Below are 25,517 nucleotides of genomic sequence, written 5' to 3'. Positions count from 1 at the left end.
CTTCTTACTTATCCAACCACTCCTTCAGTGTGTCTACCTCTGGCACATCCTTCCCTTCACTCCCATTATCTGTTGGTAGTCTGTCAAGGTTCTGTTCTCAGCCTGCTCTTCTCACTGTACACCCCAATTTAAAGAGGCAATACCATCACTCGCTGCATTTACGTAATTAAAATCCAATGACAAACCATTTACGATGCAATAACCTTGGGCCTGATTCATTAAGGATCTTAACTTAAGAAACTTCTTATTTCAGTCTCCTGGACAAAACCATGTTACAATGCAAGGGGTGCAAATTAGTTTTCTGTTTTGCACATAAGTTAAATACTGACTGTTTTTTCATGTAGCACACAAATATCAACTTTAAATTTCAGTGTACAAATAAGCTATCAAGTATTTGTGTGCTACATGAAAAAACAGTCAGTATTTAACTTATGTGCAAAACAGAAAACTAATTTGCACCCCTTACATTGTAACATGGTTTTGTCCAGGAGACTTAAATAACAAGTTTCTTAAGTTAAGATCCTTAATGAATCAGGCCCCTTATCCCTATCACCTAACCTTTAAATTAGATCGTAAATGCGGCGAGTGATGGTATTGCCGCTTTAAATCAGGAAATGTCACTGTCGCACACATTAGTGACGTAAATACCAAGTCCCGGAATTTCCTTCAATCTCAAAAAAAAAAAAACAGAGTACATCCTGACATGTCCGGTACACGACTGATATATTTAAAGTTAAGTTTATTACAATCGCCATTATTTTGTAGGGATTTACTATGTTGGTGATGTGAGTAACAGTAAAGTCCCTACCACCGGTTTTTGTATGTGCAAAGTTCCAAAAATGGTACAAAAACACTGTGTAATGCAATTATTGTTTAATAAAATCTATATAAATTCATAAAGGTATAAGATTACTATATAGTAGAGAAATATCATCAAATACAGGCAGATGAAAGAGCTGTGTCTGACACGCTTTGAATTGTCCATCATGGACTCTCGTCTGTTCCGAATTCTTTCCTATTATTTCCCATTGACGCTGACCAGGTTTCTGAGTGTTCCTCACCTGCTGAAACTCCCCTGCTGCAATCTACTCGGTCTGCTTTCAGCCGTTTTTATTTCTCTGTCACATTGCATGTCCCCATTTGTATGAATTTATTTCTCTTATTGAATTAAACAATAATTGCCAGACCAACACACCTGCTCCTTTTTTTGTACAACAGTTTTTGTTTGTTTTTACCTTACCTGCCTACTTACCACATTTTGGAGTAATAAACTATCAGACCTGATCGGGTCTGTGATCATGACATTATATTTGCTTTCAGAGTACATACAGCTCTGTAGCTCCCACATTGGGAGACAGGTCCATGACTCCAATCAGTCACAAGTGATCATACAAAATGTACAGTTATGATGGTAATGGCATGATTAAACTCTTTGTATATGGAGTTATAAAATGTTTTCAGGTTTTGTTATTAGTTCTACATTGCATTGTACTCCCAGCTGACAACCAGAGAAGTTGCCCCTGGCATGCATTCATCTCTCTGGCTCTTTCTTTTCTACGTTTGTTCACAGTATGTTATTATTGTACAGTATTATTTTTATTGCTTGTCTGTGATGGTTTTATGCCTGAGCTTTAAGCCACATAAGCTGTTTATCTCCTGGGGATACTTCTCCTACACTGTGCATGTCTGAACTACAATTACAATGGAAGTAGCATGCCTGGTGCAAATTAAATTGAACACATAGGGACACGGCATGTGTTGTTGTCTGAGAATGCCAGAGTTGTAATAAAGTAGACCTCTGGGCCAGTTTCAGTACATGTGGGAATATTCATAACTGACTAAGGAATACACTGTAACATCACGACAATCATTTCATCAATATGGTTACAGCTGTAGCTTGTGAGGCAGCAGAGGCTTGTGTACATATTCCAGACATCTATAGTAACAAGAGTAGCTTTTGTGTAATACCGGCTCATTGCAGTGTGAAAATCAATGGTCACTGTAAGGAATTGCATGTTCTACATTGTGGTGTACAATGTGTAATTCACTGTAGTTTTCTCATATTGTCAGTCATTTTAGAAGGTTGTTAGTTTTTTTTTTTTGTTGTTGTTTTTTACGTTAACGAAGGTAAAACCCTTCCCTGGAAAACACATTGTTCAAATAGTTGGAAACTGTCATGAACTAAATAAGTTTGGCATTTAAAATATGCACAGTTTTCCAACTATATGCCATGATTTATCATGCTTGTGCTCTCCAGAATATTTTCTCCATTTTTTTTTTTTTAAGCCATAGATGTCTGTAGCAACAGTGACATCTGCCGGTGATAAGACCCATCCAACTAACTAAAACAGCAGCTAGTCATATAAATACAATTGTTTGCTAAAGCAATAAATAGCAAAGACTATCATTGGTATATACCGTTCAACATTTATACTGAAAAGTCAACTTTTTAGTTAATATTACGCTACACATTAACCTGTGCCCAGCCTAGCTGTGGCCTAGCAAGATAACATACATTATTATTATTATTATTATTATTATTATTATTATTATTATTAATAATTTTATTATTACATTGCACTCATGAAATAAAATTATTAACTAAATGGGAGATATTGGTGACTGTCATAGGATATGTTTGTATAAGTGCATTAATTGCATGAAAATAATAGCTCCTAGAATCACTGAGGGCAGTAGTTAGAGCACGCTGTTTGTTTCTAAATGTAGCTCACATGCTGTTTCAACATTCATTCATTCACATTAATTTCAACAACATTGAAATGAATGTGCCATTGAAATGAAGGGAACAACTTAAGAGATTTTTCAACTTAGCCGGTGAAACCATGAAAAAATGTTTTTGAAATCGAAGGACATTGCTATACAAGATGAACATAAATTTGTGCGAAAATTGCTGTGTAACAGATTAATGAGAGGGGGACAATGAATTACTGTTTTTGGGGGGGGGTTTAGGGGGGGGGGGTGATTTCTGATGAGACTGATCTTGACCGTGACCCCTGTAACAGAGTAAAATAATTGCTCATCGATAAAAAGTTATCTTAAGACATAGTTTGATTTTGACATAGTTTGACTTGTTTGTGAAAAACAATTAATTATCAAGCAATTGTTGGATTCTAAGATTAAAATCTTGGTTGAATAGTAGCACATTAATACAAAGCATTCAGCATGTTAAACCAGTATTATCAATCATTGCAGGCTGAACAGGTAAGTAAAGGTTACAGTATAAGTGAGTAACTATAGGGGGTTTGATATTTTGTCACATCTATTTTTCAGCCCACTGCCCCTGTGATATGCGAGTTTCTCACAATGATGGCAATCTGTCATACTACTGTTCCAGAGCGCGATGGAGACCATATAATTTATCAGGCGTCATCTCCGGGTAAGTCCTGCAGGGAAGGAAACAGACTGATCTCCTGCAAGCAGCCATAGAAAATAAAGTGTTAAATAATTAATGGCGCTTACTCTGGTAACATCAAAGAAATAAAGCAGTCTAATAACAGATTCTACTATTAAGCACAGAGATAATATAAAGTAAATTAAACAATTTGCTGCAAAAACTATTCCATGAAGTTTCTTTATCGTTCATTGCAATGAAGAGGACCTTTATGCAGCCACTTTGTCTCCTTGTCCTCTCAGCGTGTGTTACAATATGAGTTAAATGAGCAGACCATGAACAAAAGTATGTTGCTAAAAATCAATTTACAACATGACTGTTAGGTGAGCTCAGATTTGCCAAATATGTTACATTTTTTTTCACAAAAACCTGATTTTTTTTAAATTTTAGGATAAAGAGAAATAAAAGTGCAACACGTTGTGCGTGTGTGTGTATGTATGCGTATGTATGTGTATATATAATATATATCGTCCGGTGGCTTTATATCGTGTATGTAGACTGTACCTATAGCTAATCCGGCTGTAACCTCAAATAGTTATGGATGGCCTCTGATGTGCTCTGAACAAGGGTGGGTGAACTTATATTTTGCCTGTAACATTGTTCAAACATTAAGGTAACCGTTTCATAATTTAATATTTTGTAGATGAAGGGGCCCTGGTAAGAGCAGCAAAGCAACTGCGTTTTGTCTTTACTGGAAGAACTCCTGATTCCGTGATAATAGAATCGGTAAGTTGTTCCTTTTGACAGCTAAGAAGGATAATGTTTGTGTGTTAGTCCTCTCGCTGAATAAAGGAAGAGTTCCATGGACACATTGTTCAAAAGTTATTGCAATGTCATGGAAGTTACCAGTGTAAGTATCATCTGCGAAAGTATACGTCTCCATACTAATGCTTTGGGTTTTCTGTATTGAAAGATACTAACAATTGCGCTGTCTCTTCGCACTGCACATCATTCAGTTCACAGCAACATGGAGATTATTTGTGTTTTCATCCCTGTCTTTATTATCCTATGCTATATGTAATAACACCTCATAGTGCCAGACTGCAGTATGATGTGTTAAAGCATTGATCATCTTGTTTCAGCTTTGAAATTGAGGGAGAGATAGAATTGGAACCCCTGAAACCCTTACCACCTACCCATATGTACTCCTGCTAAAAGGAATCTATATTTCCAAGTACTCATTATAAGTTGAGAAGTCCCATGAATCAGGTGATATAACAGACTGCAGCTGACTCTCTACAGCTGCACTATGGGCAATTCACCCCTTTATTTTACAAGCAAATACAGGGTGTCACATTTCTATTCAAAAGGAGATATTCGCTCACATGGATATTATAAATAGCAATACATCAACTGCAAGGAAGAAGTAACTTCACAAAACACAGCAGTACAAAACTATCGGCCGTAAAATGGCTGAGGGGTTCCGCCAAATCCTCTGGTAGAGCCGCATAACTAGATTTCCACCAGTGCACAGGACAGACAGAGGAATAGAAGTCTGTACCAGCCAATGCTTTGTGTTAGGCACCTACAGAGTAGACACAAATGTGCTCCCAGTTAGCAGGACAGTGAAACAAATTTCATTTAGCCAAGCAAAATTACTGAAATTAGATAAATGGGTGGAGTCTGCTGTTTTTTTGGGGTGGAGACTGTGCAAAAGGCCTTAATTTTGTACTACCTCTGCGCCTAGATTGAGGCTCGTACTATACTTTTAATGGAACCTGTTTTGTGCCTGCCAGATGCACTTCGCAGAGAATCGCATTTGAAGGCACAGCATAATCCAACACACTCAAAAAAGTGCCACTTTTTGTAAGAACATTCCGAATGTCTCCTCAGTCTCTGGATTAATTAAAACCATAAATGAGACTAAACCAAGCAGTGTTGTAAAGGTTTATGTAATAAAAGCACATATTTGTGGAGAGTAAGGATGCTTGGTGTGTGCTGTGCATACCATCTAGTACGCACCAGTGCACAAGCAAGGCATTTTGTGGGAAGCACCTTGCATAATAAGCACCCAGATGCAGATGAGCACATTTATGTGCTTAGAGAAGCAACCATTCTAATTATTTAATATTAAGTCTACAATACATATGTAGCATCAAGGACAACCAATGTCTGCAGTAAAAAAACAAAAACCGAATAGTCCCTGGTGTGATGAGTAGTTTATGATCTCCTGCTCTATGGACCTCTCATCAGACCGTTTTGATGATACTGGCTGCTGGCGCTATATTTTGCAGTCAGTTGATCTTCGAGTATGTGCTTTTCTTCACTCTCTCCCTTTGGTTATTAAGTTTTTATTTGGAGCTTCATGCTGACAACAGCTTAGATACCGTTGCTCATGAAACATTACAAATTGAGCTGTCTTGGTCACTGAAGTTCCTGCCAAATACTAATCAACAATCGCCCATCTTTCAGGGTCACTGAGGTCTCCTGTTGCAGCCATGCTAGCCATAATTATAATAGTTATAGGCAACTAGGGCAGTCCAGCATTTATATACCTGACCCCGACCACGCTGGGATGTTGTTTCTTAATTAATGAATGAGTTACTTCTGTGTTGATGCCCTTGCTTTCAATATGTTTTGTGTCCTTCATTTACCCAGATTTTTTTTGTTTTTGTTTTGGGTTTTTTATGCGGGGGGGGTGTTTTTTTTTTTTATTGTATCTGTATAATCTTCAGAAAAGCATTTAAACTTCATCATTTAGGTTCTAGGGTTTAGTAGTATGAGGGAGTAGAGATCCTATATAATTCTGTCCTGGAATTGTTTCCGGATTTAATGTGCGGTCATCATTGACAACTGCTTCAAGTAAACTGTTGGAATTCTAATCTGGAGACAATGTCAGATTTAATCAAACAATCACAGCAGTTATTTCCAATACAGTAGGCTAACAAAAGTTATCGAAGTACTAAAGGTACCTAAATTTCTAATACTTTCGTTATTTTCAGTATAAACAAAGTATCTCTTTCAATCCACTTAACTGCAAGTATTCTTCCAGGAGACTAGAATTAAATTAGCTTTCTTGAAACTTCTATATCATTGTCAAGTCCTGTGTTTCAAATAACTTATCAGACAAAGTGATTTGTCTTACCTGTTGGAGCGGACTCCTAGGTCGGCCTGTTTTCCCCAGGTGGTTTATAGTATGATGAAGCAATAGGTTTCTTTCAGTTGTCTAGCAATAAATCTCCATAATTAACCATTTTAATTTAGTATCTTCAGACTGGTGAGAATTTAATGGTGGGGTGTACCTTGTTTAGGAGTTCAGTCATATCAAGGAGTTCAGCCCACAGCCCGACCAACAAAACAAAATGTAATTCGCAGATTTGAAGGATAAATGCTGATAGTTTATCCGTATAACACAATTTTCAAATTAGATGTTGGAGTATAGCTGGAGTATAGCTGGTTTAAAAAATCTCAGCTGTTTAGACATAAGAAAAGGCAAAGAATTCACCTTGTGCTTGTACTGCAGCTATATTATCCACAAAGGACATTCCTGTTCTAAACAGGTAGCAGGAGATTCCTGGGAATACCAAATGTGAATGGAAGTTAATTATGGCCAGAGCAGTTCAACCAGCTGCTTCAGGAGTACCAGCAGCAAACAACCCAGGCCCACGGCTGTAAAATTGGTTATTGACCTTATATTTAAAAAGTACAAGTATTGGCAATAAAATTATTTGGATGCCTGGGGGTGGTAAGTTAGTAACTTGGCCAATTAGTGAACCATGCAAGTAAAGCTGGTAACCAATGTTCTGAATTGGGTGTCGGGCACAATCAGCGAGCTTCCAGGTGGCCACACACAGGGAGGACAGAATTGAAAAACAAAGTACATTTTACTTGATCTGAGAAGCCTGGGGCATGTCACCTGCTGCTTCACCATAACCCCTAAACTGGCAAATGTGTGTGGTGGGAGAATAAGAGAGAGCCATCCGTTCTCATGCCATATTTACAAAAGATTAGATTACTTATTGTGGACATTTTTTAATTTGTTAATAAAAACACTCAAAATGTATCTGCCATATTTTGCAGTCAACTATAAAACATTTGTGTAGTTGGTGCATCACAAACTGATTTAACATTTTAAACAACACAATTTAAAAAAAATCTGGTACCATTAATTCTCTTTGTTTGAAATCTCTTTCAGCTTGGCCAGGAGGAAAGGTTTGAGTTACTAAATGTGCTGGAATTTACAAGGTAAAAATGATGTCTGGTCCATATCACTTGTATTATGTCAATTGTATTAATGTTTAACTGTTTGTTTTTAGTGAAATATTAGTAGATCAAATTAAAATGATTATTATTTTAAATGGGATCTACCTGAGCCACTTGTGTCAGCACACTTTGGAAACATTGTGTTACATAATTCTTTTGTTGCAGTAATCGGAAACGTATGTCTGTGATCGTTCGTAACTCATCTGGGAAACTGAGATTGTACTGCAAGGGGGCTGTAAGTAATGTACACTGCAATGCAACTCAGTCTTCCATACACATTGTTTCCTCATTCGTGCCTGTGTATGCTTATCTGCCTGTTTGCTTGCTTTTACCATTCTCTACTGCCCACCTTAATGCAGGCTAGCTTGCCTGGCTTTGGTGTCTTGTGTGCAACTATAGCAGCTAATTATTTGCCACATTTCATTTCCTACCTAACAAACGTCTTATTTCCAGCGTACTTACATGTTACACACACTACAAGTAGTGATATTTTTATGCCTTTAAAGCACACCTGTCCCCATCACACAGTGGGGGCTACACCAGTTTCCCTGAGAATGGAGCCTGGCACTAGTAACCAGGGTGTCACTGAGGCACTTCTCTTTTATATCACTGGTTCCTTTTGAATTCATAGGCGTCATTCTCATGAATATCGGCTCCGTTCCATTGTGTAAAAGTAAATATTTGCTGGCATTGTTTAGATCCCAACTGTGGAAGCTTTTCATGAGCAAGGAACTGGTCTGTGTTGTTGACACAAGCTTGCAGACTGGGTACAGTAGTGTCTTCCAAACACAACCAAGGCCATGGGATTTATTAGAAGACCGGGGAAAAAAGTACAAATGTTTTAGAATATTGTTATGCATTAATACTTTAATATTAAACATTACACACATACAAAGTGAAGATAAAATAGGTAGTGTTAGCGTCCCTTAATTCTTTTATGTTGTTTATAGTCAACTGTTAGGCTGGAAGCAAATAGTTAATTTTGGTGGCTCTCAGATACTTTTATAATTCTTGTTTGTTTATTAAGTGCCGCAGTGATGCACAATGCTGGACAGTGCTGCATAGGCCATAGCTAGATGAGTGGTTGTCAAATAAAGGGTGGGAACTACAGCTTTGGGATCTGGAAAAGAGTCTGATAAAGTATAGTTTGGATTTCATGAGTATAGAGATGTAAGGAGTGGTGGTGATGGTGTGGACTTTGTAAGTGCAAGTGAGAATGTTGAATTAGGTTCTGGAGAGTAGGTGACCCAGTGTAAGTGTTGTAGTGATAGTAGAAGAACAGTCTTGCAGTGGCATTTAGGGCAGACTGCAGTAGGTACCAGCTAGTAAGGGAAATGGCAACTATGAGGAGGTTGTGGTGATCGAGGAGGGTATTAGAATTGTAATTCTGGGACTAGTAAGCTTAGAGCTCACCATTTAGTACAGTTCCATCATTTGCCTTCTTTTACTTAAAATACCTTTTCTCCAAGATCTGTCTTATCAATCTAATTGACGTGTGATAATCCTCTATCAATACATTAGCTTGGGGACACTGCTTAATGGAAAGTGATGTGACATCATAGCGGGGAGTTATGTTGGGGTCATATCTATGCCCAGAAAGGTCCCAGAATATGACTGAAACAGACACGCATGTGGCAGACACAACCCCCTGAGATACCTATAATCAGCATATACATTACTGTGATGGTACAAATAAGAACAGGCCGTCTTTGTGGTTAGTGTTCCTTTAACTCTACATGTAGTTTGATGCATTTAGGTAACATACTGGCATTTCCTTGCATTTTCTCTTGTAGCACATTTCATATGCCGAAATGTATTTTTCACTGTTTTCTTTTTGATTAACAATAGGATACAGTAATTTATGACCGTCTGGCTGAAACTTCAAAGTACAAAGAAATTACATTAAAACATCTGGAGCAGTTTGCTACAGAGGGTAAGAGTAGTAATGGATGGAATCACATTGTTTTATGCACATCTTACCACTTGTCAAGTCCAGCTCCCTTATTAAAGTCCTGGGTAGCTTTCTATTGGGTGAGCTGTTTCCATTTCAGACATGCAATTAGTTTGGTTGATCCTATTAAATTAATAGAGTGTGGCAGACGTACTTGGCCATAGTACAGTGTTTCTGTCAGATGTATTAATCCAGTTTTTTCATAATGAAGATTTTAAATGTGTAGATTGTAAGCACTAGAGGTTAATTATATTTGAAACCTATAAAATGAAATAGTCCAGAAATGAAGCATTGTAACGATAATTTTTTAGAAGGATATAGTATAGTTGAAAAAAGACATGTCCATCAAATTTAAACTTTCATTAATTCTAATTGAGCTGATCCCAGAGTAAGGTAATAAAACCCCAGTGTGATTTCATTCCTACAGTAACAAACTGCTAATATGTACATGTGTTTCAATATGATCTTTTTAATGAACAAATGGGTGAAATCTGGGGTATAATGGTTATAGATGTGTGTACATATGTGAACATTGCCATGCCCATCGGCTAGCCTATTTTATTTAATGATCTATAATATAAATGCTTAGTGGCTAGTGTTAGTCTGTCTGTGTGTGGAAAAAATAAAACCAAGCTGCAGCGCCACCTGCTGGGCGGAGTTATACACTGACCTACTAAATTCTTAGTGTGTGGGGAAAAAAAATCAGAAAGGGCTGAAATTTGGTATACTAAGATGTTTTTAATTTGTTAATTGTTAAAAGTGTTTATAAAGATTTTAAAAAAATATATATATATTTCTTGAAGGAGAAGTGACAGTTGGGAGTGGTTGGTGGTTGCCGGGGGTGACAGTGGGGAGTGGTTGGAGGTTGAGGCCTGGGCTATGGCCCAAATGCATGACAAGAACCTTTTTAACACCTTAAGTAGCTTGATTTGACTAGAATGCATGAGTATCATGCACGGGTTAACTTGTATATATATATGATCTCTAATTTAGTAGTGATTTATTACATAACAATGTACATATGGGGATTATACATTGAATAATATATCCCCTACTGTATATTATAAGGTTATTGCACATCGCTGTGAAGCTTGGACACCATATAAAGACATGCTGCTACAGGCTGCCTTTATACAGGTCGCAGAAATCTGCCTTCTGAGATCAGTAACCATTTACTTTAAAGTGGGCGTTATAATGCACTCCGTTTCAAAATATACTTTGTATCAATAATATCAGAACCCACCATTATTACAGTTCCACAAAACTTCTGTAAATATCTGTATAATCACTTCTGTGTCCTATTACCAGTAACATGGGCCTGTTTAATTTACAATCTCATAGTTGTGCTACACAGTGATTTTAACTCACAATTACTCACATGCATGTTGGTCAAAGTCGTATGAGGTTATTGAGAAGGATCGAAGCCACATGTTGCAAGCTGAAATTTTACCTGACAATTCTGGGAGTGTTACGTGTGTAGCTTATTCCATAAGGAACCAACTTTTATGTTTTTATCAGACTGCACAAAAGCTACTTTAGCACACAGGGTCAAAATAGCCTGTGTAATGCAGACCTAGGGGTATATTTACTAAACTGCAGGTTTGAAAAAGTGGAGATGTTGCCTATAGCAACCAGTCCAATTCTAGTTATCATTTATTTAGTACATTCTACAAAATGACAACTAGAATCTGATTGGTTGCCTATAGGCAACATCTCCACTTTTGCAAACCTGCAGTTTAGTAAATATACCCCCTAGTGTTTGCAGAGAAAATTTGAAATGTAAGGCAATGGGGAATCAACAGTAGCAACTACAAGTGAAGGAAGTGCAATTAGCTAATATTGAGAGATTGTTAGCAGTAAAGGTAGTTGATCTTTCGACAATAAAGGAAAGCTTGTTTGAAGAGATGAGTTTTCAGTAAGCAGATAAAGAATTTGAAGTTGGTGGGAGTATAGTCAGAATGGATTGAAGGTTCTATGGATGAAGAGGTACTTAATATAAGTTACTGAGCCATGCAACAGGACATTGAGGTTATTAATAGAGTGCAGAACTTCATAGACCATTTTGCATAAAGACTGTGCTTATTAAATAAACCTTTTCTTTTATATACATATACAATACGTTTTGTTGGAGATGTTATGCTACCAATCACTAAATGATAGAAAAACACATGGGGTAAATGTATCAAGGTGCGATTTTGCAAATTCATCGATTCTTTCTCGGGAGAGTTGAAACTCGTTGATGTATGAAGCTGAGATTTCATGTAAAATCGCCAGAGATGTGTTTCTGTCAAAATCGCTGTTTCCAGAATCGATAGAGATCAAAGTCCCGACTGTTTATCACTCTAGCTAAACAAGTCTCAAATGTATGAAGCTGCAAATAAGCAAACTCTCCTGAGTTTGCTTTAAAAATCACGACATACAACACGGTGCATCCTAGCAGTGTGATTAGTAAACACATCACGTTACACTGCCTGTCTATAGAGCCGCAGGTCCCGTCAGCTGTCAAAAGTTTACAAATAGATAAAAGTTGTTTTTTTTTTGTTTTTGTTTTTTTAAAAAGCGTGGGGTCCCCCCAGCACGACCTCTATTAACCCTAGTGCTGTCAGCCTACTGCTTGTTACATGAAAATCGGGGTAAAAATTTGCGTGGGGTCCCCCTAATTTTCACGTAACCAGCACTAAGCAAACCAGCCCGGGATGGGTGGCACTGTAGCAGGGGGACACACATCAGGGGTCACCCTGTCATAATGACAAACCAACCCCAGGCTGTTCAGCGCTGGGCTGGATTCCCTAGGGAGTGAGGTCCGCCGAAATAACCAGCCCAGTGAAAGCACTAGGGCTCTTCCTACCCCCGTGGACTGTGGGTAGTAGGGTAATAATGCCGAAAATAATGTAAAATAACAAACTGACGCCGTTTTGTTTTGTGGCACTACAAGTCCCAGCCAGTCCGGGCTGCCCTAAACAGTCTGGGCATGCTGATGCTTGTATAACTACAAATACCAGCATACCCGTGGCAGCCAGGGCATGCTGGCACTTGGAGAACCACAGGTGCCAACTTGCCCTGACACCCCTGTCTGGCTGTGACCTGTAGTTCAACAAAAGAAAATGTTAAATAAACCACAACTCACTGTTTACAACCACACACTTTTATTAAAAATAATAAAACCCCAATAAAAACAATGCACACCCTCATTCATACAACATACATTTATTAAAAATAAGAAAGCCCCAAAATTCCCACCAATCAGATTTCTTCTTCTTTCGTGAGCAGCTTTTAATCCAAAAATGCTTGAAAGTCAAAATAAATTTGTATCCAAAGTCCCTGCTTGAAAAAATCTTCAGTTCTTCTGGCCAGGAGGGCCCCCTTGTTGATTGCAGTCTTATCTTCAGCCCAGTGTACAGTGTACAAGCTCCGATACGCAATGAACTTGGCTCAGCCATGAGGGCTATTTATAGTATAAGGGATTTTAAAACACTGAAAAAATCGGACCTTGATACATTTACCCCATAGTCTAAACCAGCGTTTCCCAAACTGTGTGCCTAGGCTCCCTGGGGTGCCTCGGTGATCTCACAGGGGTGCCTCGGCCAGGGCCAGTGGTAAGCAAGGCGGGGGATTACTTGGTAATTATTTTGGCTTAGGGGTGCCTTGAAAATATAATGGAGGCCCTAAGGGTGCCTTGAACTGAAAAAGTTTGGAATCCACTGGTCTAAACCTTTCTATAGTCATGGTTTTCATTGGGAGCGCCACATAACATATTTGATCCTATCCTATAGAATAGGAGTTTGTGAAGGTAGACGGTCATGTTAGACTGAACGGTCGACAATGGTACAACCAATGAGAAGAGATTACGTCTGTGGTAGAATCAGCATATAAGCCATGTTTCTGCTGGAATAAAAAAAAATGGCATTAATTGTTTGAGCAGAATTCAGCATCTTCAAAATTGTGATCTGTCTCCACCGTATAATGCCTCATCCACAGGTTTAAGAACGCTCTGCTTTGCGGTGGCTGCTATTCCTGACAGTGTGTATGAAGAGTGGCTGGATGTATACCACAGAGCATCCACCTCCATACAAAACAGAGCTCTGAAGCTAGAAGAGTGCTATGAGCTGATAGAGAAGGTAGGTGCTACTGCATTTTGTTTTACACGTTTTGTAATTTTGGTGTTTTATCTTTAAATGGTCACTAACATAAAGTATGATTCATATTATCTTCTTTATACTGAAGTGGTTTGAGCTGTACTCTTTGCATTGTAAGGCGGTACATACAACCTACCCCCGCCTAGGGAGGTAAGGTGCTGCCTTCCTTTTCTTGAACTAGCTCAGTACTCATGACTATATTAATAAAGTGCCTTTGTATCCTTTTTAGAAGATTATACTCCTACATATGTGACCCCTGCAGTTTCCAAGGTGCTCACTCCTGCCCACGATGGTAAAACGCTGTCACTTGACTTCACAGCCTGGGGGTAAATGTATCAAGCTGAGAGTTTTCCAGCGGGTTTGAAAAGTGGAGATGTTGCCTATAGCAACCAATCAGATTCTAGCTGTCATTTTGTAAAATGTACTAAATAAATGACAGCTAGAATCTGATTGGTTTTTCAAGCCCGCTGAAAAATTCTCAGCTTGATACATTTACCCCCTGGAGTATTTGAAACGGACTGCTACCGCCGACCCAATGCTGCCCTCCAATGAGTGTTATCATGAGTGTTTTGTTATTTAAACTTCTCCAGGAAGTCTGTAGAAGGGACAGTTACCATTGACAGCAGAGGTAATCGCCTCAGGAAGTATTGGGGTCTGGGATATGAACCCGCCTGCCTCTTGGAGAGGGTGAGCCCCCCCACCCTGCTCCCCATAATTTGCTACTATATTCACTTCTAATATTAAAGACCACCTCATGGCCATATTGTTATGGATGTATGCACAGTACACTATACTATTCTTGTTACATTTATATAAATAACATCCTAACCTTTAAAACTTGGTTGATTATAGTCAGAAATGTCAAATAAACTTCAGTGCTTATTTAGTTACTACAAATAACTTTTCAGGAATAATAGTGTTGTGTGCATACATCCATAAATAAAGGGTTTTAAAAAAATATTGAATAAATGTATAATTGCATAAGGTTGGTACAGGTTAATGTGCTTTCAACAAGCCTCGAACACAAAATTTTATGGTCAGAGTTGAAAACATAATGTAAGCGAATGGACCTGTATGCACACACTTTCCGAGAGACGTTTGCTCTGCTTCGTTTGCAATATTGGCTGCGTGTCTGTAAGCGGTAACGTTTGTTATAGTACAATGGAGTTCTGTAGGAGCGCTCACACTATGCTGCAGGTAAGCGTTGACAACACTCTTTCAACGCTCTTACAAGCGAGGCTGAGGTAAGGCTTTGTCTTCACTTTTAACAGCTGTTGCTTTTCATTGTCCTTGTGTATGAGCCCTAAGGGTGAGAGCTGATGCTCTTTGATGTTTAAAGGGCAGATCAAACAAGATCATTACAAGTGCACATTTTAGTATAATGTGTCATTTGAAATAATACTACTACTTAGGACTATACACTTAAAGTATACCATGAAAGTACACTTCTGTGGACTCTCACTTGTACTAAACAAGGATATTGTATCTCTGGGAAACACTTGGTACAGAAGTGTTTACTTGACAAACAAGCATAGTATTCTATTTCCCTAATAATTTGACAGCTGGTAGACTCTATTGTAGTGCTGTCTATAGATGCTGTCATCCTACATCCGCTACTCAAATTCGTACGTATTAAGCAAATACGTAAATAGTTTCTCTTGTTTTTTGTTTTTCTGTGAAGTATAATTTGCGCCCATAATAAAGTGAGATACAACTGAGTAGGGTATCACTTCCCGTTAAGGGTGCAGGTTTGACAGTAGTTAGAAATCCGCACACTCTGATCTAGATACAGTGTTCAACACATCAGCGCTGTGACCCACAAAACTTGACTATCTGGTAAATGATTTAGTATGCAGCATAAATAAAACATTCCTCAGTCAGATGTTGGTGTCTCTGCCACGGGCCCTGTGTGTATCGCCAGCGTGAAATATTTATGCATTAGATTAGACATCAACAAAATGTTCAATCAATGTTTATACTAGGACATCATTCTTGGCTTCAGTTAGGTTCCAGACTCCACTCCACCGGAAATGCTGGATGATGGTTTTTGAAACAGAATAAATAAAAATTGCAGTATACTTATATATGGAAATACACCTGCAGTTTTGCTTTACCATCTCCTGTGATAGTGCAGAGTTATTATTTTCACACCTGTTTGGGTTTTAGTTTTATAGCCAGCGCTCATTCCTTCTTGCTTTTTTTGGAGCACAGCTTCATGTTCAACATCTATATTTCTATTATTTAATTAATTAAAGCAATGATGGTGATGTCAGAGTTATCCGTAAACAGTACCTAATTCATTGCATCGTGTCTGTTGTGTATCAGGATTTTCAGAGCAGACAGATTTGTAGTTACGTATTTTCAAATTTTGACAACTTGTATTTTTTCGGGAACTTTTAAAATAGAACATGACCGAAAAATAATGTATGTATGTGTATATGTATACAGTGGTTCTTTCTGTGTTGTCACAATATGTTCTACCCCAACGTTAATGAAGGCTGCAACAAGGCATCAATCCGGGAATTTGTCATTTGGGTAATCTGAGTAAATTAAATTAAATTTCAATGCAATAAAATCCAAAGAATTAAAAGATGATTTGGTAATCTACAACAGAACTGATATTACCTCTGGTATTATTGATTTGATGGGTCCAATACTTTATGCAAGGCATCTATCGGAACGGTTAATAACTCCTGAGCTTTTACTGTAAAGAACCCTTTCCATACCTAAAGCTCTGGTCTCATATCGGTAATGAAGTGCTGTGCAGTAACCGCAATCAAAACACACATATGCTGAATAGAGTTGTCACAGTGAGCATTGCTCCCTGTGATATACTATCATGCGCGTTTACACACTGAACTTAAATGAACTGGTTGAGTATGTTGAAGTTGAGCGCACTTGTGAACGATTAGGAGGGTTTATCATAGGGAGCAGTGCTCCATGTGACTGCTCTCTCTTGCGTCCGGTTTGGTTAGTGTACCGCACTTCCAGCTTAACTTCAATGTGAAAGGAACATAAAGCTGCAGTACCTCCTATATGTGGCTGTACATATTATGTTTGCCACATTAAAATGAGTGCAGTGTGTGTGGAAAGAGCAATCAGAAGCCGCAATCTCTGTGATCAGTCCCATAGCCACCAACAAAGACGGCTGCATAGATCAGCTCCTGAGCTTCCAGTGAATCTTGCCCTGGGTAGGGTGGTTTATCGCCCTACATAGAAGTGCAGCTTTTAGGCTGCTTGTTTTTATTTTGTTTTTTTTGTCCATCAAAACTATTTTTATTAACTTTTGCACAGGCCATAAAAACCTCAGAATAGCCATGTATGTTTGCTAAAGCCATAATCAAAACGTGTCCTCGCATTTTTATTTACTGCTGGAGTGTGAGATCTGTCAGGTCCTGAGCTTATATTTTTATTTGTTTCTACATCCCGCAACAGGATTGGTCTTGTTGTAGACCCTAATTTAATCAGGAGTCTGCACTATGTTCCACATTTCATCAGAAGGGAAAGTGCTAAGACCTGTGATTCTGAAATGGAAAATATATTTTTCCATTTTCGTGTATTTGGCTGGATAGACCTGACATCACAGTGATGGTATGTAGTGCTAATTCAGTTTAGAAAACTCATACTACTCCAATAATTTCCATTGTCAAAGTCGTATAATTGGATGAACGAAAGTATATTGGTTAATATTGTTTTATTGTGCGATTGCACTCAGTATGCCACGCTACATGGGGCATGGCGCGATCACGCGGTAAAGTACGCATGCACACACTCGCACTACAACATTTAGTTATATATATATTTCATATTTATATTGATTCCATTCCACAGTGATTTGTGAGCATATAGTATTTAGTTTATTATTAGTTTATATATTATGATTATATGTACACTTTAGTGTTATTTAAGGTTCAGGTTACAGGAAACGTGTCATGTCTGGTATAATTTTAATCCCCTAGTCATCAGCAATTGTCCGGTTGCTTCGCCGAAGAGATCGCACATTGCATACTCTAGTTAGCGATGTTAGGGAATAAATGTTTAAATAAATACTGACTATAAAATGCTAATAGACTAGTTGTAACTGGATTCTTGGCGGGAAAGTCAGAGCACAACCCCTGGAGAGATGACCCCCACCTTTTGGATATTTTGGTTTGAACTGGCCTATGACCTGCAGCACTCTGGACCTTCCTGATACCTGGACCAATAGAAGCAAGCCACACCATCTGCGTTGTATTCACTGTAACACTGAGTGTATATAATACAGCTCGCACTGGCCTCAGTCTTTTCTGACCACAGTATTCTGGAGTGAAGTACTGTGTACTGGTACCAGTGGGAGCGCAGCTAGCGCAAGCGAGCGCAGCGGTATGTATGTATCTTTTGGTATTGGCTGTACTGTATTATAATTTATGTATTGAACTGCTAAATTTTACATCTGCTAAAATAAATTACTTTGTGCTTTGGAAACACAAATCGCTTATGTAATGCTTAACGATAGAATTACTTTAATACCATGATACTATACTGGTACATAAACCCTGAAGAATAAGATGCAAAACCCATTATCCTCGTATGTCACTTTCATACAAAACATGTGTGGTGTTTTACATAACAATCTGATGTCATGTTAGAGGAAAGTAACTGATCGTCCCTTTAAACATATTGCAATACAAGAACAACTTTATTACTTATACAACAGTGTTTGTCTGTCTGTAAATCCAAGAGAACGTCGAAACGTTTTCAGGAATGTGGCTGATATGCTTCGATACCTTTACTGTTGTTGAAGTACAATCTATTAGTCATATTAATATACTAACTTGTATATTTTTATCCTGTTCCCTAGAACCTTCATTTACTTGGGGCAACAGCCATTGAGGACAAGCTCCAAGACAATGTACCGGAAACAATTGAGACCCTGGTGAAAGCCGACATCAGAATTTGGATTCTCACAGGAGATAAACAGGAAACTGCTATTAATATTGGTACAATAACAGACTACAATCACAAACTCTACTGTGTAACAATTTCTTGATGCTTTCATTTTGCGTGAACGTTAATTGTACAATTTCAGATCATAGTGAATTTCTACCTTTATGTAAATGACAGTAGCTCTTCAGAAAATCACTTTAGCAGGTTTTTTGACGATGGTGGCTTCAGATATGGCCCTTTAATAGGAAACTAAACCCATAGATAAATTCTAGCGTTCAGTTGAGGAAAAAGATGTATATGAATAAAAGTAATATGTAAATAAGAGTGAAAATAATGGCTCTTACCAACTTGCATCAATATACATGCCTTTACTAACATTTCTTACCATTAGTAATGCATGTAATCCGGTATGGCAATGGAACAAATTGTTTCCAATGACCCCATACCCACTAGCATTTGCATTTCAATAGGGCAGACGCTTGTTACCACTGCAACCAATGGCTAACAGGCCTAAGGCTGTATTGTCTGGTACCTGTGGCCCATCTGATGCAGCATTTAGCTCTCACAGAAAGCTGCTCTATATAATATATGTATTCTTTATCCTTTATGTCATTTCTGGCAATAAAGGTGTACAGAGGCGCTTATCTCAAATAACTGTATTTCTTCAATTCTTGGTGTTACACAACTCTTGTATATATAACTTCTTTACCCTCTACACACACAAAGGAGGGATCTATTTATTCATGAGATTGTCCGATACACTAGAAAGCAGTGACTCAGTGATGTTCCTAGGAAACCGGTAGGCAGCAGACTAGTTCAACACTCTAAATGGACATCTGCTCTGTGTGTACAAGTCCACTCTAAAGAATTGCTTACTGACATTGCCGATCAGATTACTTGCCTAGTCTTTCCGTTTTCTTCCCTTTTACTTCAGGTTTGGTCATCTTATTCTAGCAAAGCTCCTAATTTGTAGAATACTTTACCGGAGTTCTGTTAGTTTCCTGCATTCTTTAAGCGTGTTAGGTTCGCATTCTGTACTTTGTGTTTCTCAAACCATATTTGAGAGAGACAGTAGGTGGCGCTGTTGGTATTTGGCAGAGTGATGTAAAGGTAGATACAGCAGTTTCAGAGCAATATCTGATTTATAAACCAACCTAAGTCATTATTATAATATGAAACAAGCATTATGTAGACGTCATTTGGAGGCTGTTATGATGATTACACTTTTGTGACATCATCTTAAATTAGAAGAATACTATACATCTGTGCCATCTTAGCTTCTGTAATCTTCCTCCAGTCTGTTGTGTAAGAATTTTTTTGATGTATTCACACCATTTCTAGTTTTGCTATTTGCTTTCCAATATACAGTCTTGTAACAAGCTACATACAGTTTGAGGGCAACTCTGTTTCCGTTTATAATATACACAAATAAATAGTAAAGCACTTAAAGCATAAACTTGTTTTTAAATCTGAGATAAACCATAAAATTGAACACTTTGCCTACACACTGAAAAGGCAGCCCGGATCTGTTTAAGGCTTAGGTACACAGTACAGAAAATTTCTCCCGATGAGATATCTTTAACGATTTTACAAACGACTAAAAGTCCCGATCAGCATGCTGATTCATGTGTATACACTATACATGATTTACTTTCAGATCTGTGCTCTTCATCTGTCATAGCCATCGGCTGAAAAGATTGTGACTCTGTAAACGCTATGCAGATCTGTGTACACTGCTGGTTGTGAGTGCATACACACTGCAGAATTTGCCCACCATTGTTCCATCGTTTCACCCATAGGGAATTCTAGTCCGTTTATAAAATCAAATAAAACGATACAAGGTGCTTCGGAACAATAAAACACGAATGTTGGTGCGTACACACTAATGCAATATCGGATTGTGTAATCTGCCCAATAGTTGGGTGAAAAACCTGTAGTGTGTACCCAGCCTAAGAATCACCCCTATGTATCGGTATGTATTTCTTCATAGTAGTGAGGCTTTCTCAGAAATATGGCACCGTGTATGCAGGAATCACAAATTTTTTTTCTTTTTTTTTTTTTAAAGATGTCAATCAGGGAAAAAATATAACACCTAACAATACATAGGGGTTACTTTTAGGTGTTTCAGAATTTAATTTGTAAAATCTAACCTCTAATAAAGACCCACCTACCAGTAATTACAGGATTTATGCCATGATCCGTGCATCATTCTAAATTGTGATACCTTTGACCATTTAAAGTGCTGTTGTGCTGTATTGTCTAGAGTAACATCATATATAAAGGGAAATTCAGGAGCCACACAGATTTTCTTAATGTATCTTGGACTTTATGTCCTTGATGGGAATCCTTTCTTTCAGAATGTGCTACATTTAGGATATATCAATTCCCGGTATGCTTTAATGTGCTGCCTGGAAAGCAAAGCTGGTAAAGGATAAGAAATCATCTTAGTCTCCTGTCAGACGTTTCATCCCATCTTTCTTTTGTAAGTGCTGGTAGCTTTCATGGACTGGAAGTATAAACTGCACTGCTGGAATGCTATAAAAATGATATATTCATCCAAATACATTCTCTTGAACACAGATAAAAGTTAGCTTTAAAGCGCTCTTCAGCCAAGGCAATATTAAAGCAAGCACATCAAACATACAAGGCAGCAATTTTATCTTCACAAATTTTATAGAGACTTGCTGCACATTGCTGGCATTTTAAAACTCAGAGTTACAGCTATCCGAGAAAAATGTTAGTTTCAATAAGATTAGATAGTGTTCCAGCTGTCGGCATTGGTGTATAAACGTCAGTCCTGTCGGCTTCGGTACATATAGAAAATGTTCCGTTGAGTTCAATCCAAGTTTTAAACTTCATACCATATTAGCATTAAAACCCCAGTCTCAAATTACAGCCTCTTTCTTTTTCAATCTCCCTGAGTAAGTGAACCTAAATTTTACAACCTTTGAATATATTGCAGTTTCTTTTTATGGCTTGTGTTTATTATATTGAGATCATAAGTGTTTTACTGTGATTGTTGCTTATATTCTTATGTGATGATAATAGACCACTAAGAGCAATCATTTGTATTGCAGTGCTTTGTGTTAAATGACATCCTAGTTATGTAATGTGACTGAGCAGCCAATTCAGACGTTTAAACTCTATCCCAAACATTTTTGAAATGTACAATATTTTAATTTATTTGCAGTGTCAATTGTTTTTGTTTAATTGGTGGCTTATGTATTGGGTAAAAATAACAAGCTATTGTTTCCCTTTTTATTAGGACATTCATGCAGACTGCTGACCAAAAATATGGGCTTAATTGTTATAAATGAAGGATCACTTGATGTAAGTATGGCTTACTGTGTTTGTCTTAAGTGGGGCGGTGTATAGGGTTGTATGCAATACAGTTTTTCTATTTATATTAATCTAGCTGTATTAGAAATTGTCATTTTAAAGTGAAACAAGGTATTAAATGTACATAAGGAGAGGGCGTGACATGGATTTAGCAAATTTGGCACTGCCGCCTAGAGAAAGGTGATACTACAGGTCCTACGCCCCCTCGCTGGAGTCCTGGGATTAAAGACAGAATACAGAACCGGCAAATCACATTTCTTACAGCTGTGGGCAGAAACTGTGGACGGGAGGACAATCGGTCTCCTCTCTCATTCTGGTCTCTCTATCTGGTCCTGTGACGATATTGAAGAATCCGGCTGAGAGCTGCTTTGCTGAAGATTCATTGCTTGGTAATGCCAGGCAGTCATTGATTCATTGTTAATTATAACTGGCCCAATAGGGTCTATGTCATAGCTCTAAGGTACGTATACAGAGAAGGTACAGGGTAACTTGTGGTCGTATTGTATGGTTTATCAACTATTTGTGTAAAAAAAATAATAATAATAATATAGTGAAAGTAAACATGACTTTTAAATGTTTTTCTTCAGGATCAAATATTTACATACAGTTGAAATATTAGCCGCAAACAACCAGTTGCAACACTTACTATTTCTTTACATTGCTTTTAATATACGCTAGAGCTTCTACTGTAATAATATGGTGCACATGCAGTATACGATTTATCCAATGTATGGATTTACAAAGAGGTCACTTTCAATTGCCACTTGTCAGACACAGGGTTTATTCTGTGGTTCCAAATAGAAAATATTCCTGAGACTGGTGATTTTTCAAGGACAGCAAAGGAGGGATCACATGCAAGACTGTACACTAGACATATATTTTCATAGTGCCTTTTAAAGGATAACATAGCACAGATTTCAATTTGTGTATATAGAAGTGTGAATGTAATATGAGGTATATTTCCTCACCCTCCTCCATCATAGACTTATATCTTACAGTTCTAGACAATAGTAAAAAACAGAGACAAATACCCCCAGCACACTGCTATAGCCAGCAACAGATCTGCTATTTCTACTGTAGATAAAAATGCAAAAGTCTCAGTTGCACACATTTGCAAATGTATGTTGAAGCCACCCACCACGCCAAGGTGCTTTTGCTAATAAGGTGGTCCTACTCTAAACGGTGAGAGTCCCATATATTTGGGCCATACATATGTGTTTTTAAATTGAGAGCTAACTTACCAAAGAGGTACCCCAGAGACCTCCAAATAGCAATCCAATGTCAGTACTCCCCCTCAGCTACTGACACCAACATGCCTCTCAGACAAATAAAAAACTGGTAGTTGCTCAAATCAATTTATAGGCTATAACAGGTGCATGAAAGGGTGGGGTTTTTTTATTTTGTTTATAGTTCTAGACAATAGTCAGATGCTGACATAGGAAATAAAATGAAAATAGTAAATGATTTTACTTGCTGTCACTACTTTATCACTGCCCATAAGTGTCACTCTGCAGTAAGTGCACATCATTTCTATTATCTGTTGGGCTGCAGGTCAGATATTCTCCCTTTCACATAAGTATAATTTCATTATTTTGTGTTGTGTAGTTTTGTACAATAAGGATACAGCTCCATACTCCCAGATGGATGTCACTCATCTAAACGCTGTTTCATATGTTCCATAGTATCCCATAAATGTTTGATTGGGCTCGGATTTGGTGACTGATAAGGCCATGACATACATATAACATCAGTGTATTGCTCTACAAATCATTGGGCGATATGTGCTGTGTGGATGGGGGATAGTCATCCTGGAAGACACCCTACCCATCATGAAATAAATCCTGTAACATGGAATGAAGATGATCAGTCAGTACCTCTAAGTAGCGATCACTTATTGTAAATATGCCGTACAACTTTATGTAACCAGTATAACAAGCAATCTGGCTGTGGCACCACATGTGCACTGTTTGTTAGGGATATGGTTAATGATTACTCCTCCATTGCCTGTGCCGATTGCTGGAAAACATACAGGTCCAAGTATGATGTACATATGCATTGCTACCCGACTATGATATATTGCTCAGTGTCGTGAACATAGGGAACTTACAGTTATTTATAAGGGATGAGTCATAACTGCAGTGTAAATATGTTATATCAAATGAATCCATTGATAAGTGCAGCTACGAAAGTGTAAAATGTGAAGACAGAAAGTCTGATGTAAATGTATTGGATGGCTTTGCACATTCCAGTGTGAGAAGATAGAAGTGTCACCTGTAGCAGCTTCAAAGGGCTCTTGCTGTGAGATATATCCTGATACAAGTTAGTTTTTGGACTCCTGAATAGACTTTGTGGGGCCGGTCACAGCTGGACATCCTTGCAGCCCAAGGCAGCATTTTGAAGGCCTATACAGGTATATAGAAATATGAGCTTCAAAGGGAAATGCCTTCATAATCCATATTTTGGGAACTCCAGCTGTACCTCCATACTGAGAAGCAGAAACCACACCAGGGTTGTGAATGACAGGTACGGGTGGTATACGGGAACAGTTAAATCACATATCTTTGGAAATGGTATGTCACATTGTCAAAATTTCGTCACGTTTGGTATCGAGAGTCATAGGGGATTTATTAATGATAAAATTGGATCGATGTGACGCTCTAAGGAAAAGTTAGATCACATAGTAGAATTGGTTAGTAAATCAGGCAACATGCAAATGGTGATTTGAAAAAAGTGTCACAGGCCACAACCCCCTGGGGGTATAAAGAGGTGTGGAAGTGTCTTTAAAAGGCTGTGACCAGGTATAACAAATTGTCAGACTTTGGGAAATCAATTCATATTGATAAGCTGTCCAGAGTATGCCATTCATGTAAGTGACAATCTGAGTCTAATCCTTTTTATTTTAAACTGTTTTGCTTGTGTATGTTATCTCAATCTATTGTTTATTATTTTTTTATATCTGTATGCCCTGTACTTTTGTATATTAAATCTATAATTTAATATGTTGCGTCCTTTATACTCTAACAAAATTATTAACCTGTTAAGAAATAGCTCAACCAAGTTAACTCTTTGAATGCCTGTGTGTGACCCTTTGCTTGCTGGTGTGGGGTTTGCTAGTCTGTGGGTAGGCAGAAGCCTTGTGTGCCAGTGTGGGACAGTATATTGGGGTCCTATTGCCCGTATTCCATAGGTGGTGGCAAACCTGAGGTGTGTGTGTGGGGGGGGGGGTGAGCGCTGTGTGAGGGCGATTCAGTAGGTCTATAACCTGTGTGATCGATAGAGACAGACCGCGGGCGGGAATCGTGTGACCTTATATAGCAAACACCCCCAAAGACACGGCAGCTGGGAGCGTGTTCGTGACACTCGGTCAGACTGGTTTTGGTGACACCTACTGCTTGCACCACAGATTGATATTTGCAGTCAATTGAAATGTAGTTGCTCGCTTGTTTTGCCTTTCACTTCAAAGCAATACATAGGTATCACAATCATGGAGTTTGCGCGTCCACCCACTGTTGACCTTTCTAAATGTATTTTCCTTCAGGGTTCAATACTG

The 25,517-nt window shown here is 38.1% G+C and overlaps 1 protein-coding gene across 7 annotated transcripts in view; it reads left to right on the top strand.

Moving 5' to 3' along the window:
- The window catches only part of ATP8A1 (ATPase phospholipid transporting 8A1), a 145,673-nt gene that overhangs the window by 84,457 nt on the left and 35,699 nt on the right, over window positions 1–25,517 (top strand). For all 7 annotated transcript variants that reach the window (XM_075195103.1, XM_075195121.1, XM_075195092.1 and 4 more), the window contains 8 exons: window positions 3,292–3,397; window positions 4,056–4,138; window positions 7,548–7,597; window positions 7,781–7,850; window positions 9,464–9,548; window positions 13,545–13,684; window positions 18,543–18,681; window positions 21,894–21,958. In XM_075195103.1, coding sequence (XP_075051204.1) covers window positions 3,292–3,397; window positions 4,056–4,138; window positions 7,548–7,597; window positions 7,781–7,850; window positions 9,464–9,548; window positions 13,545–13,684; window positions 18,543–18,681; window positions 21,894–21,958 — 738 coding nt within the window. The remainder of the gene's footprint in view (window positions 1–3,291; window positions 3,398–4,055; window positions 4,139–7,547; window positions 7,598–7,780; window positions 7,851–9,463; window positions 9,549–13,544; window positions 13,685–18,542; window positions 18,682–21,893; window positions 21,959–25,517) is intronic.

This window comes from Mixophyes fleayi, chromosome 1 (genome assembly GCF_038048845.1).
Source record: "Mixophyes fleayi isolate aMixFle1 chromosome 1, aMixFle1.hap1, whole genome shotgun sequence".
NCBI lineage: Eukaryota > Metazoa > Chordata > Amphibia > Anura > Limnodynastidae > Mixophyes > Mixophyes fleayi.
Note: the sequence above shows the minus strand (reverse complement) of the source record. Positions and strands in the feature narration are given on the sequence as shown.